We start from the raw sequence: 20,604 nt of genomic DNA, 5'->3' as shown, positions 1-20,604 counted from the left end.
GGAACCCATGGTTATAGCAACATAATGAAGCATCAGAGTAGTTTGGTACCTACTAAAAATACTTTAAGATAAAAAAAATAGCATATTTAAAACTCTAGAAGGAAAGAACAGTTTATTTATTGTGAAAGGGAATATGAAATTTCATCAAAGAACACTTAATGGGTTATGCTAACTCAAGTCATTTATGTAATTTAAGCAATGCCATTTTTGAGTCCTACATAGAGGTAGGAGCAAGCCAAACTTACTAAAAAAAACTCTACAACATGGCTATATTGATTCCACATCAAACATGACTAGGCTGGATATTTCAGGAGGCTGTCTAGGGCACCAAATCAATTGGAGATGGAGGGTGGGGTGGTATGTAGGCATGGGAGCGTGCTGAGCCACTCTCTAAAGAACCAGGCATAAGAGAGTTAAATACTTTCCTTCCTTCAGCTTAGTAAAAACAACAAGATTATAAAAGCATACACTGAAACAAAACTTTGAGGGTACATATATACAGCAGTCAGGAGTCTAAATAAATAATTTTGCCTTTATAAATATAGACAAATAGCCTAGGTCCTAGAAACTTTAAATATAGCTAACCAAAGAATACATCTGACATTTACTCAAAGTTACCAAGAGTGATGAAGATAATCTTTTTTAATCACACTCCAAAAGATCACTTTCAGAGATGATTCCAAATGGCAAATTATGTTATTTCTGGGGACTTTGGTTTTCTCATTTTCATTTCCAGTCCTATGTCAAATGATCAATGTGCTTCAAAGGTGTATATATACCAAGCAAAACATGATCACTAATACTAGGTTATTTGAGACCATCCTATTCATTCTATGTGCTCTACAAATAAGGCTTATGATTATTAATCCTCCTTTTTATTCCTTTGCTATGATGATGACCTTTTGAAGTTCAAAGATCTTGTTCTATTTAATTTGATTTACAATATTTCTTTGCTGAATATTTATGTTTTCTTGCCACTCACAGTAGAGGCTCCATTGTCTGTCATTTAATTTCAACTATCACTAAATAGAAAAATCACACATGCCTCCCTAAATATTCCCAACAAGAAAATTTTAAAAATTTCTGCTGGTAGTTAAAAGGTCGTGTAAATTTATTTTTTCTTATGAATCCATATTTGGGAGAGGTATAAGAGTACATAAGTACTTTCCTGTATTTTGTCAACATAGTTTAAGTTCCTATTTGCAGGAAAACGTAGTAGACACACCATTATTAAGCTATCTATAATTCTTTAAAATATCTTCTTTTATCTGTATCACACTGTGTTAAAACCTCTCTATAAAGATACTGAAAAATCTAAAACCTCCAAAATGAAACAGTGAAAGAATAAAATATAGCTGATAAGACAAAAAAAAATCTTTTAGTAGTTTGGGGAGAATAATATTAAGTAGATATACATTATAGAAAGACTTCCTTTCTTTAATTAAGGGGAAAAAACAAGAATAGACTAAAAATATTTCTTCATGGGATTTATTTGTTTCTTATTATATCTTAAAACAGAGTCCTTTAGTAATAAAAGACACGTCATTACTATTGAAGTTCAATCTCCCCCGCACTACAGTTTAGTCCACTGCTTCCAAAAATATTCTTCTAAGAGTCATCTAGGAATAATGTTGTCTTACTGCCAGATCAAGTCATTCACTTTACACTTCTGTGAAACAGAAATACCCAGAAGTCCAGTTATTAACATGAATATTTAAAATCTATTTTATTCAGTATTAACCCTAACAAAATAATTTAATTGACGATACTTTCCCTCAAAATATATACCTAAAATAAGTTATTTTTAAATGTACCCAGGAATTCTGAGGAAGGACAATTTATTTAAGTATGCTGAGAGTGGCAGGATTTGAGTTAAAATTATTTTTTAGACAAATTTCTTTATAATTGGCCAGTGGCTTCAGGTTCAGGTTGTTGAAATTTGCATTGAAAAAAACCACAATGCTAAATGGGAAAGAATGGAATGCCTAATGAAATTCACTGTAAACATTTTGTTTTTAATCCACACCTAAAAAACATCTTAAAGAATTCTAAAGTCTTCAACAATTTAGTTTAAAAAATAAAAGCAGATTGGAATGCACTGCCTCTTCCCTTGGAAAAGGATCCACTGATACCTTAGCCGTCCATTGGGAAGCTTTCTTTCCTCCCATAGAGTAGGCACTGTGTGAGATGAGGAGTGAAGTGATTTAACCTACCTAACTCAGATTAAAACCATTTTCCAAACCTGAAAACTGGGTTTCTCATTTTCTATAAATTAAATTCTTCAGTGTGCCAAAATTAAAAAAAAAACCCAAACAACAAAACACTGGTAGCAGAATTTTACTAGGTAGCAAAAATATTCAGCTATCCATTCACTTCCCAGCACTGGCAGAATTGGAAAAGAAAATTGTAGGGACTATTAAAAGATGGAAAATTTTTGCAACAGCTCTTATTGTGAATTTATCTAAATACTCATTTAGATTATGATGTTCTAAACTGATTCTGATTGCTAATAGCACTTCTGATAATATAAAATTTACTCTCAAAGAAAACCTTATTTACCAATATGATTAAAAACCAATAATAGTAGTGCCACATCATATTAAGATTTCTAGAAAATCATAGTTTTTCCAAAGCCTCAACTGTGACACCTTAGTTGTTTTAAAGTAGAGGTGATGATACACTAAGTTGACAAACCTGCTAATAGGTATTCCCACCCATAATATAGAAGAGAGTAATAAAAATACATTTTTCATATGGAAAACACACTGCTTGATTTAATTGTGTTCAGTTATACTTTTAGGCCCATTGCAGTAATCAAAAAATTTTTAAAAAATGAAAACAGAAAACAAAAAAGCTGTATTATTATTGTCCATAATAGTTCCTGAGAAGTCATTTTCAAGGAAATTATCACATCTGAAAAAAATTTTCCCCCCTAAAATACATTACATCAAATGTCTACTTACTGTCATTCCATCTTGGGCCTGTGTAAGTTATATACTAATATGAAGAGATGTAGAAATACTATTACTATTAATCAGAATGTCATGCAAGAATCTGCAAATAATATTTTTGCCTTTTAAGAGCTGATGTTCAATGCAATTTTAAACACAAATATTTTAAAATCAAAACTAAAGAATAAAATATTTTATTCAGTTCTAACTTTGAAAGTAACAAAGTCTTTAAAATACTGAAGTTGCAAAAAGAAAAATAACTTCTTAAAAATAAAATATTTAAGAGAAAATATTTCTATTGAGCTTAGAGAAACACATACAAAACATCATGAAATTGTTTATCATTCACATTTACTCAAAATATTATTATGAGCAGATTTTATCCTGTGAAAGTGAATTTTTATTTTGGACCTCATTCGAGGCTATAAGCATGGAATGCTGGAGTGGACATAATAAGTAAAAGCCTTGGGGGAAGTGACCACTCCATGTTAGAATCTGTGACCAAGAAGGAGAAGAAATCCTGGAATAGTTTGACACATGCACCTATAGTTTGGAAGAACAGATTTCAAAGGGTTCAGAGAAAGGACAGGTAGGATTACTATGAAATAAAATTCTCCAGGGGAAGTCAGTTTGCAATTTGTCCATGAAGGATGGGCAGCTTAGGAATAGTGAATACATGCAATTTCAAACAATGTGGATGTATAGAGAACTACTGTGCTAGGTAATATTTTAAAAAAAACTTAAGCAAATGCTAGTAATGGATATAAAAACGGATTTAAAGACTGGCATGGTCCTCTAAGTATAGTGTCAAGAATGTAAAAACTCAGAACGAAGTAAGGTTGGTAAAGAAAACTAAGAAAAGCTGCTGCCATCCCTCCCCCCCCCCCAAAAAAAAAAACTTTACCAGGGAAAAGAAAGTGGTCAGAATAGGACTACTGAGTGGGATAGAAAGGGATGATCCATGGAAAAGCTGAGCCACTCAATTTTGATTTTGTTTCTGGTTTCTCCACCAAATAGAAGAATCTTTGAAATGGAAAAAGCAGGACAAAGATGGTTAGTAGAACGTTGATACTCAAGGAAAGCTGGTTATATTGTCTTTTGTTCCCAAACAGAAGCAAAAGGACATCTCTATGCTGGGGTCAAGGGATGGCGTGTCTGACTGTGGCTGATAAGACCAATATAAGCTTGCAAGGCTTTACCACAGGTCAGACACAGATGGTCCACGCGAACATTTGAAGTGGAGATGTCTCCAAATTTGTACAGCTCATGCTTCTTTTGAGCTACTGCAATTCTGCTTTGCTCATAAAGTACAGTGCCTTCTTTGATGCATGCATGCCATGCTGGGCAGTCCTATGCCAGTGTCTTCCATGTCTCACAACAGATTCCAAAGTTCTTCAGACATGCTGAGAATGTCCCTTATATCTCTTCTTCTGACTTCCATGTGAGTGCTTGCCTTGTGTGAGTTCTCAGTAAAATAGTCTTTTAGGTAAATTTACATTTGGAAACATAAGTGAAGTAAGGAGATAATAGGTGAGCAATTAGATGCCATTGATGAATTCCAATCACCTGGCCAAAATGAACTATATCCTAAAACATTGAAATAACTGTGATTACTGAGCCATTGTTGTTAGAAGAGGATAGGTACTGTAGGACACTGAAGAGCAAATATCCTAATTTATAAAAAAAAAAAAAAAAAAAAAAAAGGAAAGTATGTAAAGACTAGTCCAGAGAGCCTGACTTTGGTTCCTACAAAATTCTAGACTGTGTTAGTAAAGAGACAGTTAGTGAACATATAAAAAAGGAAGAGTTTATTCTAAAGAATCGCCAAGCATGGCTTCATTAAGAACAGATAAACACCTCATTTTTGACTGATAAAGTTATTGGATTAGTAGATTAGGAGAATGATGTACATATAGTTTACCCAGATTTTAGTTGTTTGGTAAAGTCTCAAATGGTATTCTTGTGGAAATAGACAATTGCAAATATAAATTAGACTGGCAACTAACTGGTTAAATGGCCAGATTCAAAGAATAGTCCTTAATGATTTAATGTTAACTTGAAAAGAGGTTTTCAACAGAATGTTCCTGGGATGTATGCTTTGTCCTTTGCTGTTGAACATTTTTCCAAAGACATGGATAATAGCACAAAAGGCATACATATAAATTTCCAGGTGACACAAAGCTGGAAAAAATAGTTAATACCCTAGACAGAATTAAAGAAATCCTGATAAAACACTGGGTTGAATAAAAAAAATTTTTTAATAGATTACAAGCATAGAGAGTTACATTTGGATTTGAAAATCAACTTTACCCTAAGCCTAAATACCTCCAATTCTGTCAGGTGGGCAAATGTGGCTGGATAGCAGTCTGAAAATAAAAAAACTGGGTTTTTTGTGGATTACAATATGGAAACCAAGAAAACTAAGTGATCCATCAACTGCATTAAAAAAGGCAGGAAAGGATATAGAATGTGTCCAGAATTAAGGAGGTAATGGTCCCACTGTACCCTACTGTCCTAGTGAGGCCACCTGAAGGCAACCAGGGGAGTGAAGGGCCTGAAGTTCAGGCTATGTGAGGTTTAGTTGAAGGAAATGGAGATGTTAAGCCTAACGAACAGAAGACTTAATAGGGGAACACCATTGTCTTCAAGTATTTGAAGCTCTGTTGTGGAGGAGGATGAATTTTATTCTGTTTGCTACAGAAGATGGAAGAGGGAACAAGGAACAATGGGTTGAACCTGAGAAGAAGTCAATTTATGATGAATGTAAGGAAGTGAATCCAAAGGGTGGATCAGGTTGCCTTGAGAGGGAGGATGTTGCCCCTAGCTGCAGTTCTTCAAGCAAAGGCTGAGTGCTGGAGGCTGGAGAGGGGGTGCATTTTTAGATTTGGATTGGACTAGTGGATCAGGGTTATTTTCCAACCCTGAAAATTCCAAGTTTCTGTTTCAGAATTCTCAATATATATAACAAGTAGAATCTTCCTTCTAGTAATCATGTTTCATGTATAAGGAAATGAGACTCTTGGTAAATTACGAAAATACAAATTATTAAGAGATCTGGCTATAAATGAACATCTTTCAAGCCCTGGGAAAAAAAAAAAACACCTTCACAATCTCTTTAAAAACAACAGAAAAGGTAGACTCTCATGTTAATATAAAGCTTCTCATCTTTTAAGTATACAACATTCACAATAAGGTTTAAAAAAAGCTAAATCTATTTCGAGTCTGCTGACAAAAAGCTCATTGAATTGGATCACTATTTATAGACTGCTAACACTGTGAGAAATACTGCACAATGTGAAGCTAACAAGAATCTGGTCCCAGTGACTGACTAGACCTAAGTGTCAACTGGGTTCTGGTCTCAGAGCTCATGGACTGCTGTGTGGCAAGTGCGGTTGCAGTGAGACTCAATTGCCTCTTTTGTCAAATAGTAAACAACATGAAACCCTCAGTTTGCCCTAGTATTCCCCTAAGGGTTGTAATAAGGATTCAGTAAAATAGTATGTAAAATATGTAAACACTGTAAATATTGTAAGTTATTACTATAAAAACTGAAATAAGTTTCACAATTTTACATAAAAATCCTTCTTAGGTTATTCTGATTTTCTAGCAACATTTTCAAGACTATGGATTAAAAAAAAAATTCCTATCCCTAGACTGATTCACTAAGTGACAGAAAATACATTTTAACCATGAACAATAATTATAGCACTTTTCCAAACACTTCAAATTCTAATGTTTATCTGAAATATGACAAGTCATTTTCTAAAGTATTATGAAATAACAATAATAAAAAGGCATTACATACTAATCAGAAGTTAAGTTTTCTGAAAAACAAATGTACAATTTCTTCAATGGGGGGTGTGGGGGTGGTATCAAATAAAAAATCACAGATTATGGGTGATTCAAGAATACCATGTTGTTAGAGAAGGAATTAGCAATCTATGGTAAGTGCCATCAAGATCTTAGGTAAAATTATATGGTATGCGATTTTTTTTGCATGTTCTCTTGTTATCTAGCACTTCCTTATCCTAACCTCTAGCTGTGCAGTGTCCTTTAGCTATATACTATATAAAAACTGGCACTGTAGCACTTCTCAACCAAATCCACTGAAAAACCTTCCACCCCTATTCTGAACTCCTTTTTTCTCAATACCAGTTTTCTCAGCTAATTTCTGAGGGAAGGCAATCTGAAAAAATTACACCAGAGTATCAATGACAGTTGTTTTTAAAACTCCCAGAACTGTTGGAAGATGGGACTTCATATGTCATCTAGGCAATTATTGGCATATAAATGTCATAACTTACATTCAAATCTTCTGAGTCTCATTCTTTTGAGGTTAGATTAACATTGCAAATTAAAATTAATTAACAGCTCAAATAAAGAAACTTAAAATGTGGATTTAGAATTCAGCAAATCTTAAGGAAAATACAATCCAAATCTCCAGAGAATAAAATAGCACTGTTAAAATAAGAAAACTCTAAATCAGTAATCAGTTCTAAGTTTTTGCAAGAATACTAAACTGTGAAACACAGCATGAAAGTAGTGCCTTTTTTCTAGGATTTTGTGAATTGAGGAAAAATGAGATCTTAAAAATATACCTACAAATATATATATCTCTATATATCACACAGTGTTGTCTAAAGTTGAAAGAGACTTCAGAAACCATCTAGTCTAATGCCTTCTTCCAGGTCATAACCTAAGTTGCTCTTTATAATTTAGACTGACAGGTAGTACAGCCCACATAGGTGAGGAAAAAATAAAGCATTACCAAGGGAGTAAGAAAAAATAACTTTTCTCTTACAACACAAAATGATTGAAACTTTAGCTTAAACTTTTAAAGAAAAGTGATTTTTTAACATGGTAGTCAGGAAACAATTCCCATTTAAAAAATTGTTGTTACTTAGCACTGTTTTAGTTTTATTGACTTTGGTGTCTGAAACAATATATTAGATTCTTCCCCTTTGACAAGATCTTCCTGTGAACGTCTTTTTCATATAATTTAATGTTTTGTACATAGAGACAGAAAAAAAGTCTTTAGTGTTTCCAAATATGTCTTAAAAAAAACCAACCAAACAAAACCCCAAACCTTTATTTAGTGTAAAGAGATGAGCAAACCTAATCTTGAGGCTTTGCTTTTAAGAAACCTAAATATTTTCTCCTTTGAAGTGAATACCTGAGTGAAACATTCTTTAAGCTACCACTAACAACCAATCACCTACTTGCTTAAACCAGAGGTGTGGTAATGATGTTATGATACACATTCTAGAACACTGAACATAAATTTGAAAATTATTCCACTATTCAAAACTAGTGATTTCCAAAAAATAAATTCATCTCATTTTATTTTGCAACACCTACCTGAATAGCTGAATTCATGAAACACGTATTTCCCAAGTTACTTAGGCCACATAGGCCAGGCTGTTCATTGTTTCTTCCTGGCTCTGAATAATCATAATTCTTATAAGCAGTGTATGATGGGAGACAATAGTTTGAATTTTTCACACTGGAAGAAAACAAAACAGCTTTCATAATGCAGTCAATAAAAAACCCATGGATCATAGTACTGTAACACACATATAGTACTTTATACTACTTATGACAAAAATGGCGCAGTTAAGATTTTTGCTTTTAAAAAGTGCTTAACTTAGATATTTCTAAGTTCTGAACCCCAACCAAAATAAACCCACCACACATCCCTCGATCAGTCATCAAAAACCCTGCATCATGTATCACACCAACCAATACAGACTACTACTGTATTTGTCTACCCTTGATTAACTGGAGCAGCTTCACAGCTAACTCCATTCTTCATTGCTGTTTCATCAAATTTAAAACATTCAGATTTTAAACACCACCAGCAGCAATAGATCATCTCATTTATGTCTCTTTTGCATCCTGCTACTGTAAGCGTGAGAATGGGAGAAATGGGAAGGAGGAGTTGTACTTCAGTTACAGGTGAGAGCTGAGATTTCCAAGGCCACTGTGACATCACTGGCCTGATGCACTAAAAATTCTATTTATAGTTTCTCTGCTGGGACAGCATAATCCAGCACTGAAACACAGAAAAAGCCTGGGGTGATCAGGAATGCACAAAACGATTCTAAGTAGGTATACCCTACTAGCAATATAGAGCTTTCCTTTTCTTCAAGCTTCTTAGATTTAAGTAGGTTATATATCACTGGATGACTGATTTTAGGCTAATTTGCTTAAAGGTATCCTTTTATTTTCAAACCTATTAATGTTTTAGAAAAAAATCCAATTAATTAAAACTTAAGTATAACAAGGGCAAATTTTTAAAAAGGCAAGTAACTCAATAAGGAAATACTATTTTTAAATAAGTAAAATATTTTATGTAAAAGAGTAAATTTAACTTTAAATTCTTTCTATTAGTAATCATAAAATATTCACAGGAGAAGCTTTGGATACTATTCAAGGCATGCCTGCAATTGTTCAATACTTTTTTCCATGTCAGAACAAACCTGAATAAGATTCACAAGGTCATTTGATAAAAGCAAACATGGAAAGAAAAAAATCAATGTTATGAGTAAATATTGATGAATTTAAAAATCTTACAATATTTTTTTAAAAAATTAACTACAGTAGCTTACAATCTATGGTGTGCTAATTTTAAAAAATCTTATCTATAAGTGATAACCAAGATATAAAAAATACTTCATATTTTCCCTTTATTATTAGTTTTAAGAACTGAACTTTATTATACTACTCTAAGTCTTGGTTACTTATTGATTGAACCTTCCTCTCTGCCCTCCCAAGCAAATTAACACTTAAAAAAAAAAAGCAATCCCACATCAACCTAAGATTACATACCTAATACAAACTAATCAAAATTATGAAAAATTTAGTGGGGAAAAAAATGACTCTTTAAATGAAATAGAAGTAAAAGACTATAAATAAATTAAGTGATGCTAGAGTTGTATCAATTTACCTCTTTAAAAGACAAATACTTTAAAGGTGTCACAAAAACAAAATTCAAATGCACTATTTTCTGCAAATTATTAGGCTCATTATAGGTTATTAAATATGAAAGCAAATTAATATAACATCCATTAAAGGAATTTTATTATCATAATGTTTAAATAACGTTAAATCATGCTATATTTGTATTGCTAAAAATTAAAATGCCGTGTTCTAAACACGGCATAAAAACACAGTATCTGCATTTTACATGTTAAGTTAATAACATGTTATAAACAACACATAACAACATAATGAAGTCTCAGTATTCACAAGTCATAATTTATGGGAAAATATGCACAACTGAATGTCCAGGTGCTCACTCTCATGTGTTCTTTCTCTATTCCCTCCTTCCCTCTCTCTCTCACACACACACAAAACTGAAAGCATATATGGTCTCACTACACAAGCATATAATCATATGCATTCTTCTCTATATATAACATAAATGGTACATGAGAACTTTTTGGTAGCTATGTAATCATGCTTCTTGCTTATTAGGAAATGAACAAGAAACATTTTCTAAGAGCTTAAGAAATAGCTAAATTTTAGACTCTTTTGGTGACAAATTAAGAATTGCTTCCCCAGAAGGCAGGAGATGGCCTATATGATTCAATCAAATCATTCCATTTATGATACGCTGATAATAAAACTTTTGATAGAAATGCTGTTATACTCCCTTTAGTAAATCACATTAAATAATTTGCAAAACATTCTATAAGTTTAAAAAAATCTCCACTCTCTTGTACAACTAAAATTAATTTTTTCATATTACAATACTCTAAGTCAGTCTCCTAAAAAAGGCAATTTTATTTTGCACAATGTCAACAAATTCAATAGTAAATCGAATGGATTACATTAAAAGAAGATTGTTTTAGGATATTGCTAGCTTTACACAATAGTAAAAGAATGTTAAAATTTGTTCTTGTAAAATTGATTCCTATCTTCCCAGTGGTGCCTGAAATAATTTTAGGCATTTTGTCTTTATTTCCAATGGCTTCAACCTGTAGAAACTGTACAGCTTTATTTTTTTCCTGCCATATAAATATGTGCTTTTTAAAAAAAAACTCACAAGATTTATCTGCATCAGGTATTCTTACTTAAAAGAACTTATAACAAAAATTTTTGCAAAAACCAAAACTGTTTGTAATTTGTATCATCTGAAATCATTAGAAATATTTATTCTAAAATTTAAATGTTTTTTGTAACATTCAAGATGGGACAATTATAAGGACTTTCCCAAATGGATAAAGAGACCTTTACAGAATAAGGTGTTACCTCAGAGAAACTTCTTTTAATTTTTACATTTGATGGGCACTTTTCTTGAGTGGGAGAGATGAAGTAGGTCATTTATAGAATCAATGAAAGTTAGGGTTGAAGAGAACTTACACGTGATCCAATCATTTACTTATTTATCAGTCTGCTCATCTATTTATTTTTACATATAAAATCAAAACAAAACAAAAGGACAAACCATGACACAAGGCATTTAAGTGACTTGTCAGGATTACCCTGCGTATTAATCACAAAGCCATGCAAGTTTCCTGAATCCTAGGAACAAGGCTCTAATTATACCACATTGTCTTATACAGGGTGATTCAAAAGTTTTAGTGCAGTTTTAATCTGAAAATGTTGGCAGTAAACTCACTGATTTAAACTTAAGATTGCCCTAAGACTTTTGGAACCTTCTGTATTTCAAATTACTGTAATATTCACTGGAAAAGTTCCATATGATTGGTATGGGAAAGGCTTTCTTTGTTCATTAAGAGTACAGCAACAGGTGGCAGACGCTCGTTTTCTTTGGTATGATAACATTCTTTTTAAGGAACTAAGATTGAGAGATAAAAGGTTTACAGAGTAGAGGAAAAGGGAGGATGGAAGAAGAAATTAGTTTTAAATGAAGACACTAGTTGATATTGTCTTAAAAATATTGGAGTATTCCTCTAACAATCTGGAGGAATTTCATTTCCAAATAAAGGGAGTAACTAATGGATCAGCTAAAAAATACAAAGTACACCGAAAGTGGAGGAATAGATTTTAGAGAAGGTGGGATGCAATATATTTACATCAAAATGAGAGTTGAGTCGACAATTCACAAGGCTAGAAAATTGGATATGATTTGTTTTAGAGAAATAATAAAGTGTATACCTCACATACATATATTTCATTATCTTTTGAATTATTAAGTATAAACTAGATATAAAATGGGTAGCTACTATATAAAAAAAACCAAACTGCATAACAGAAAAACAATTCTGGCCACATATTTTCCATACTTTTTTCTGCCCTATCAGGAAATTTTTGCTAAAAGAATCAAATGTTTTACATTACATGTATCATTTGCTATATTAAGTCACTTATAACTGAATTTTCAAAATTCATGATGACAAATTTTAAATCACAATACTGAATTACTATAGAATTTTGCAAGACTTTGATCACATAAAATCATCATATGAATTTATTTTACAACACAATCTAAGTGTATTAACATTGCTTGACACTTAATAACTGGCTACTGAATATGGAATTTCATTTAGGCACTTAGTATAAAAGGGTGATCCTCATATATTTTATATTCACAAGTCATGTTTACATCAACCTGAAGTTCTACCCTGCTCTACTTTATGCTTTAAAAAACTGAAGAGTGAGTCAAGAAAAGACCAGAGAATACAATCTGAAATATTTATAATGTAGTTTCTAATGAACATTTCTCTAAGCAAAAAAAAAATTCTGATTTAGCATTGCTTAAATTATCACATAACAGTAAATCTTACAAATACAGAAACATGCTTTTATACATTAAAATGATGTATTAATATTTAAACAATGGTAGTTGAGAGAATTTTAATAAAATTTCCTTATAACAGAATTATCTGTGATGATAAATCTTAACTACAGCCAAAATGTTAAAAGAGGTTTCCAAAATAATCCAATCACTAACGTAATATATTACTATGCTGTGGTTTATTTAACTGATTGTCACAACCATTTTCATCATAAGGTAAGACAAACATAAACTGTAAATATACTGTCCCGTAACAGTCAGGAACCAGTTTACCACATTCACTATGTAAACTTCATACATATTTACCATGTACAGTTAAATAGCATGTATTTTAATTGTTTAATATCAAGAAACGTGGCTCAGGGGAAAAAATCACTTCTGATAATTTTTATTTAATAGAAGCTATGGTACAAAATATTTGTGTTATAGAACTTTTGCCTAAATTTTGTTCCACTGAATACCAATCTGGCAAAACAAACTGAATAGTATTTTAATGGAAAGACACAGGTTGAGTTCCTTTGAATTTGCCCTACACCAGGTGCTTGCATTGCTTGACATGTAAAGCATAAAGTGTATAGGTGTAGTAGAGTGTAACCACAGTTAACAGTACACGTGTAACACCGTGCTCGGACGAGAGACTATCAAGGATGAAAATCCTTAAATGATTCTTTCCAGAATTTAACTGCTCTAGTCTCAAATACTACAACTTTAAGTTAAAGCCTATATAATTATAATATGTATATGTTAATCCAAATGTGTCAAGAAAATATGCATCATTGCCAGTCATGGATAACTGTAAAATAAATATAAGGTGATCCATGTAAAGGTACAAATATAGTTATGAAAGGCCAGTTAATACTTGTTCATATCAAAAATATATTTCTTTTAACAATTTTATTTATACATTTTAATAACTGGTTGTGATCACTGGTGTTAGAAACATCAAATTCTAAAGGAACTTTATTATACTTGACAGATACCCCCTTTTAGATCAAGATTCAAATTATTTATTATAATATATATATTAAATCAAGAGCAAAATTATAAGTGAGCATACTTGCTCATTTTATTTTGCGGAGAGCTAACTAGTAATTTAGAGAAACTCAGTACTAATGCAAAAAAATTATTCTCAGTTCTAGATAGGAGTTATTTTCTGCAATCACAAAGGGGCGATTCAATTAAACAAACAATTCTTTAAGATACATTGCTTACTTTCTGTTGTTGATGTTGTTATAATTATTTGATAGAGATGAAGGAGAGATCTTTGGTAAAGCTGAAAAATTGGATGCACCTGGGGACCTTTAAAAATATGAAAATGTCAAATTAGATAAAGATGCTGAATTCTGAAATTAATCATGAAATAAAGAAAAGAACAAATGTCAATGTATGTAGTAAATGAATGTTGAAAAAGTTATGAGCAAAAACCACTAAAATCAATTGGTTTCCAAATTCAAAATGCATTCTTCACATAAAAACTAACAGCAAAAAAAGTAACCATCTTTATGTTTCATTAGCCAAATTAAATAAGCATTTGCTTGACAGTCATTCCTTCGATTATTTTATTAAATAAAATGTATCACTTTAAAAAAATTAAACATTTACCACTAAACATTTTGTTGCCAATGTTCCATGAATTAAAATATTTAAATATTTTATAGTACTCTCAGTCAATCCAGAATAGTATTATGCATTAAGAAGCCAAGAAGTCAATTGTTCACAAAACCAATTTATAACTCAGTTAAACAACCAACTCTTCATTATCCACAAGACACAGAAAAAGCATGAATAAATCACAAAGATACTCCACAAAAAATTCTTTTTTGACCAACAGATTCAAAGCTGATTAATATCAAAATTGTCATATAATAAAACCTTGTTAATTCAGATCATCCAGACCCACTCAGAGTTTTAATTTTTTTTTTTTTTTTGTGCCATGGATCTCATTGGCAGTCTGGTGAAGTGTAAACACAAATCCTTTCTTGGAATGATGTTTTAAAATGCATTTTAAAAATTCATAGGATTACAAAGGAAACCAATTATACTGAAATAATTTGTTTTAGAAAACAAGTTCAGTGAACCCAGGTAAAGAAGCCTTGGTTCAATTCAACATTATTTTACAGATGAGGAAACAGGCCTAGAGATGTTAACTTGACCAAAAGTTACCCAACTATTAAGTAGCACAGGCAGCATTCAAATTTGATTGTTAAATCCAGGGCTCCTTCTACTGTACTATACACTGTTCTACTGGTGATCCTTAGGTTTGTTATTTAATTACAGTTTACATTATTACATATTAATTACAGCTATTTAATTACAGTTAATTTCTCCTATAATCTGGTTTAAACTATTAATTTACTTGGCAAGTTCCTTTTCCACTGGCAGCATAAAAGTAAACTTCAGTAAAATACTAACATTATCACAAATTCTAAATTTGGGAGGCTCAAATGGAAATGGGACAGGATCAATTTTATTTTTATAATATTTTTATTTTGAATTTCGATCTACTCACAACTTTTCCAGAAGACAAGTAAGAACTCAGGTATACCCTTAATCCTACAGAGAATTCTAGCAGTAAACTTACTGATTCAAACTTTCAAAGTACAAAAGTACCCTTGATGTTAAATTTTTTTTTATCCTTCTGATACAATGAACTTGTAGCTAAATCCATATATATTCTCTTTTGCTGACCACTAGTCATTTACCATACTCATTAACATCTCCAGAAAGAATGGTGTTTAAAAGGAAAAGGTAAAACTAATATCAGCTGTTTTTGTAGGTTTTGTAAAGATTAAATATCTATCTATTGCCACTATTTTCTAAAATTCCTTTTCAGGTTGTTATTCAGACATTTCTAACAAAGAATTGACCTGGATGGGATAGATGGAATAACACACTAACTGGAGCCCAGTAACAGTTTGCTGAACTGAATTTGGAATTAAATGCTTTCCTTCAGCAACCCCAAAGTGAGCTACTGATCTAGAATACACATATTACAAAGTAGGGGGGTGAATATGGCTAATTGTGAATCCAGCATCAACAATTTTAAGTTATTTAAAGGGGGAACTGATGTGATGAATCTGTGGATTTATTATGCAGTTAACTTTTCCTTTTATGGATCTTGTCCACATTCTGTATATTATCTTTTCATTAATAACTTCCTTATGAAATAGACAAAATAGAGAGCGTTGCAATGTCAATGTAGGTGTGGGAAATGGCAAGGAGAGGAAATATATAGTCATATTGCACTAATAAAATGGAGTGGTTTGTCTCTATGGATTTTAATAGCTACTGTTTTTCCATACTTCCTTTTTCACTTTACCAGTTAGAGATTTTACCATATCCAAAACTTTTGTATCATATGTATTATACATATAGATATAACCATATCTATAACTAGACATACCATATCATGGTTATTATTCAAGAGTCAGTCTATGAAATTCTTTAATTATGATAAAAAACAGTGCTGTGTACATAACAGGTGATAGATAATATGCCGGTTGAATGAATTGTTTTTAAAAAGTATTAGAATTTGTAACGACACTAGACAAACATGACAGATTTGTTGCAATTTACATGTTTTACCTATTTAAACCCTACTATTATAAAAAAAATCTTTTTAGTACAAAAAAGTAGCAAGAACTATTTTAAATTTAGAATATTATTTACTTTAAGTTATGGTGAAAATGTTATGCATGCCATCAAAAACTCAAAATTTACTGTCAATAAATAAAGTATGATCACGTTTTCTTGTGGAGAATAATGACTGGCATTCCTCAACAGAAGTTAACTTAAAAATATCTGAAATTTTATTTACCATTCTGAATACTTGATTTTGTGGTTCAGTTTTTTTTGGGGGGGAGGAGAATTTGGGACATGTAATTACAACAGTGTGGAGAATTTCGGATGTTGAAATTTCCTTTACCAAAGCAAATGGACAGCTTATGTGACACAGTCTAGAGAGTTGCTGATTTGGTCATACATCTATAGTGCATGGCAGAGGTAGGACTTTAAAATTCTGGTCTTTCTGACTCCAAGGACTGCCTTTATGCACATTACTACTCTTTCAGCACAAAAATATTTTGGAACTGCATAATAAATTACATAAACAGAGTATGTACAATATACTCTATATACTGCATATTATATATTTACATTAAATATATGACCATAAATGGGTCATTGGACATTTTTTACTTCATTAAACTACTATTTAATACCGCACACACAAACACACACACTCACACACCCCTAAACTCTTCCATTTTCTATACCAAGAACTTAGTTTTGCAAATGTGAACCTAAAATATTGTCCTGGTTTGAAATAATTTTTTCCTCTTAATTTGACAGAACCTTGAAAAATACTGCTGAGAAAAATCACGCGTTTCAGATACCAAAGACGTTTCATCTATCTACAATTTAAGATTTTCTAAAAAAATTAACTACATATAGCTAAAGCTGTGTATATGCATGTTAATATATACATATACATATGTACACACACATATGTACACGCACACATACACATACACATATGCTAACATATCTATTATTCCCCTCCCAACTTTGCTTCTGCCCTTCTGGATTTTGTCGCCGTTCCTCAGCTGTGGTCTCAGTCCAGAGCTGACCTCAGCACCTAGGGTCTCCTCATCCAGGAACATCCCTTTGTCATGCTGGCACTTCCTCACCTAGTGTTGAACTCCTTCCAGAGTTTACACTGGGGGTAGCAGGGAGAGGGGGAAGAGAACCAAGCTGGCCAACTTTCACTTCCCTTCTGGCTTTCTGGGCAGTGACACCATGTCCCTACAGGATACTCACCCCCACCCCATCCCACTCCTCCAGTTCCCTTTTGGGCATTGTCTCCCCCATCAGACCGTAAGCTCCTTGAGAGAAAGGGGCTGTCTTTTGCTTTTTTTTTGTATCTCCAGCACTTATCATGGTGCCTGGCACATAGTAGGCACTTAATAAATGTTTACTGAACCGAATTCAATTATTGCTTTTATCTGTATCCTTCCTATAGCACTGAGCACATCTGGGACATATTAAGCATTTAATAAATGTTTGGTGCCTTGCCATCTAACCTGAGGCTTTTCCTAAAATATGAAGGCTCCTAAAGAAGCAAACAATATTCTTTTCCTTATGTTAATATTCTAATTCATTTTTTAGAAAAGTCAGACTACTCAAGTACAAAGAAGGCAGAAAACAAGTTAACATTGAATAATAAGCAGATGATATAAAGAACTCTCATGAATAAAGCCAAGTGTACTGAAATTTCACTATAATGTTCTTTGCTATAAATTCAATTTAGGCATCAAGAGGGCATACAATTACCAAAGTAACAAAAATCCTTATTTATAATGTGGTTTCACCTTATGGCATGGTGATCCTTGTTACTCTATCAGTATTATCCTTTTTCTCTACTTTCACTATAAAATTTCTTGAGTGATTTATACCTGTTTTCTTTTAATTAGATATTCCTCCTTAAATTGTGACATTCTAGCATTCATATCCACTTTTTTACTTAAACTTGAACTGCTGGAATACATCAATGATCTCCGAATGACCAAAGCTACAGGCTTCTTATTTTCTTTAATCATTCTGCCACATTTGAGAGTGCTGACTACTTTTCAATAATTCTGTATTTCCTACAAAATTTAAAATGCTTAACCTGTTAATTTCATGGCTTATCACTATCTGATACCACCTTCTTTCTTTCCACCCCTAATTTATGTGATTTGTCTCCATTTACAATATGACTGAGGCAAAGCGACCTATCTGCCATCACCTATGTAGGTCTTTCACTGTCCTGCCTAAATAGAAGCCATTATACTCATTATTACACAGGCCTGACATGCCATCCCTTTTAAACTGGTGACTCTTCAGTAACTCAAATGTACCTCCTCCAAGAAGCATTTTTTATCCTTCTGACACAAAGAACTTAAGACTTCAAATGCCCTCTATATCAGTGGGAATGATGAACAAAGTGTTACATGAGAATTAAGGTTAGGTACTGGAAAGATGATGGCAGGTTTTCTAGAGGACTGGCATGGGGGTTAAGTAGAAGTTGGGGAAGCAATAACAACTAAGGAAATCAGGAAAGACTTTTTGTAGAAAGTGGCACTTGAGCTGAGCCTGAAAGGCGGGGAGGGATTACCAGGAGGCTGAGGTGAGAAGAAAAAGTAGTTCAGACAAAGGGAATAGCCTATGAAAAGGGACACAGTAAGAAGGCTAGTTTGGCTGGAATGCAGGGGAACAAAGTGTAAAAAAAGATGTTGTAAGTATGTATTTTATTCTAGAAGCAATGAAGCTTCTTGAGCAGGTGAGTGACATGGTCAGATTCATAGTAGATGCCTAAAAAAACCCTATATTAAGTGGAACTCTCTGATTATAGAAGCCTTGAGAAATAATTTTGTGCCATCTTCACCACAGACAAATGCTTATCTGGAAATGAATCATAGACAGACTTATATGGCTTATATTCTCATGTGTTTGTCTCTTCAATGAAACTGTTAAGATCCACGTATCTCCCAGAACAATGAGGCTACGCATATAAGCCTAAAAATAAATATTCTGAGTGACCTTAGCCCCAGCATGGATAGCACTACATTAAAGCACAATGTATAAGCACAATGGTAAAATTCTACTTTATAGAAAGAATAATGATGAAAGCATATTTTAAAAAATCTATGAAAATATCCATTTTAACAATCAAGTTAGCAAGGTTGATCAAACAATTTAGAAAGGAATACTCACGCATTAATGTATTCAAATAGCGAATATTTACTCGACTAAAAGTAGGAATCCATTCTTAGATGTTAGTAAAGAGCATTTTATATTAATTATTTGTGAATAGTTGCCTAGAAAACCTCAAATGGGGTCACGCAGAGTTGGACAAAACTGAAAAATTACTGAATAACATTATCTATGAATAGGTCATAGCAACAGACAACAGTTATATTTACACTCACATGTATAAGTAAATAAAAGGCATTTTAGAGACTCTTCTCTAATTTATTATTTCTAATCTTTAATGCTACCTTCCTTGATTCTCTCTCTGTCTGTTCATTCACTAGGGAAGAACAAAGACCACCAGAAGTCTCTGGAGGGATGCAGTCTTTCTAGCTAATAAAGCTAGAAAGCTCTTAAGTGTTAATCTGGCATTAAATAATATACTGCCATATACCTTTTTAAGAGTGTTGATGTAGACCATGGTTATGGCTTCTCTTTTAAAAGTCACAATTCTGAATTTAACAGTTTAACTGATATAACGTACAGATTTTTTGAACCAACAAAGCAAAGTCTAAAGTAAATAACTTTATTTGACCCTGCCCTCATTATCTTATGAACTATCTTAGGGAAGACAATACTAGTATTTATTTCAGCCATGTAGAAGTAAGTTTAGATTCTCCTCTCCAGTCTATGTGAGTTTTGCTGAAATCTGGGTAAATTATATCTATAATTGGGGTTCTGAAAATGGAATTCTGGCACACTATACAACACTTTGGGAGAATCATACATGTAGAATTTCTTCAGTGAGAGTAGACATTTTTGCTGAGTTCTTTATAAGTTCAAGATTTGATGGGTTTAATTTAATGGGTTTTCACATGGGGCATGTGAATTTTTTAAAGGAATACTATATTTACAATATTACAAATGCTAAGCCAGGAAAATGTATATTAAGCAAAGTTATTTATGAATTTTCTTTGAACTGAAATAACATAACATAGAATCTAAAATTATGTAGCAAATCTAGAGAAAGTTGTAGTACAGTTAGTATTTGTGGCATACCTTTTGAGAACTGCTGATCAACAATATTCTCCTCATCTACCTTGTCAAAAAAGGAAATGAGGTTATTCTGCTATATCCCATTCTTAATGAAGTCAAGATGGT

General features: G+C 32.4%; 1 protein-coding gene and 1 long non-coding RNA gene across 13 annotated transcripts in view; one reads left to right on the top strand and one right to left on the bottom strand.

Annotated features, from left to right (window-relative positions):
• Nucleotides 1-20,604, bottom strand: part of USP15 (ubiquitin specific peptidase 15) — a 196,257-nt gene that overhangs the window by 104,918 nt on the left and 70,735 nt on the right. For 6 of the 10 annotated variants that reach the window (XR_011977244.1, XM_072655244.1, XM_072655245.1 and 3 more), the window contains 2 exons: nucleotides 13,927-14,013; nucleotides 8,310-8,454 (listed from right to left, as the gene is read on the bottom strand). Coding sequence is in view for 9 of the 10 variants with exons in the window: in XM_072655244.1 (XP_072511345.1) it covers nucleotides 8,310-8,454; nucleotides 13,927-14,013 (232 nt within the window). In the remaining variant the exon portion in view is untranslated. Of the gene's footprint in view, nucleotides 1-1,474; nucleotides 1,670-4,082; nucleotides 6,034-8,309; nucleotides 8,455-8,638; nucleotides 9,097-13,926; nucleotides 14,014-20,604 lie in introns of those variants that run through there. The other 4 variants (XM_072655250.1, XM_072655252.1, XM_072655247.1 and 1 more) reach the window with 4 other exon arrangements.
• LOC140534326 (uncharacterized) overlaps nucleotides 8,970-20,604 on the top strand; it is a 42,528-nt gene continuing 30,893 nt past the window's right edge. For all 3 annotated transcript variants that reach the window (XR_011977246.1, XR_011977247.1, XR_011977245.1), the window contains exons 1-2: nucleotides 8,970-9,055; nucleotides 15,548-15,677. This is a non-coding gene — a long non-coding RNA (uncharacterized lncRNA). The remainder of the gene's footprint in view (nucleotides 9,056-15,547; nucleotides 15,678-20,604) is intronic.

Source organism: Notamacropus eugenii, chromosome 3, assembly GCF_028372415.1.
Source record: "Notamacropus eugenii isolate mMacEug1 chromosome 3, mMacEug1.pri_v2, whole genome shotgun sequence".
Taxonomy (NCBI): domain Eukaryota; kingdom Metazoa; phylum Chordata; class Mammalia; order Diprotodontia; family Macropodidae; genus Notamacropus; species Notamacropus eugenii.
This window is presented reverse-complemented; position numbering and strand designations above follow the sequence as displayed.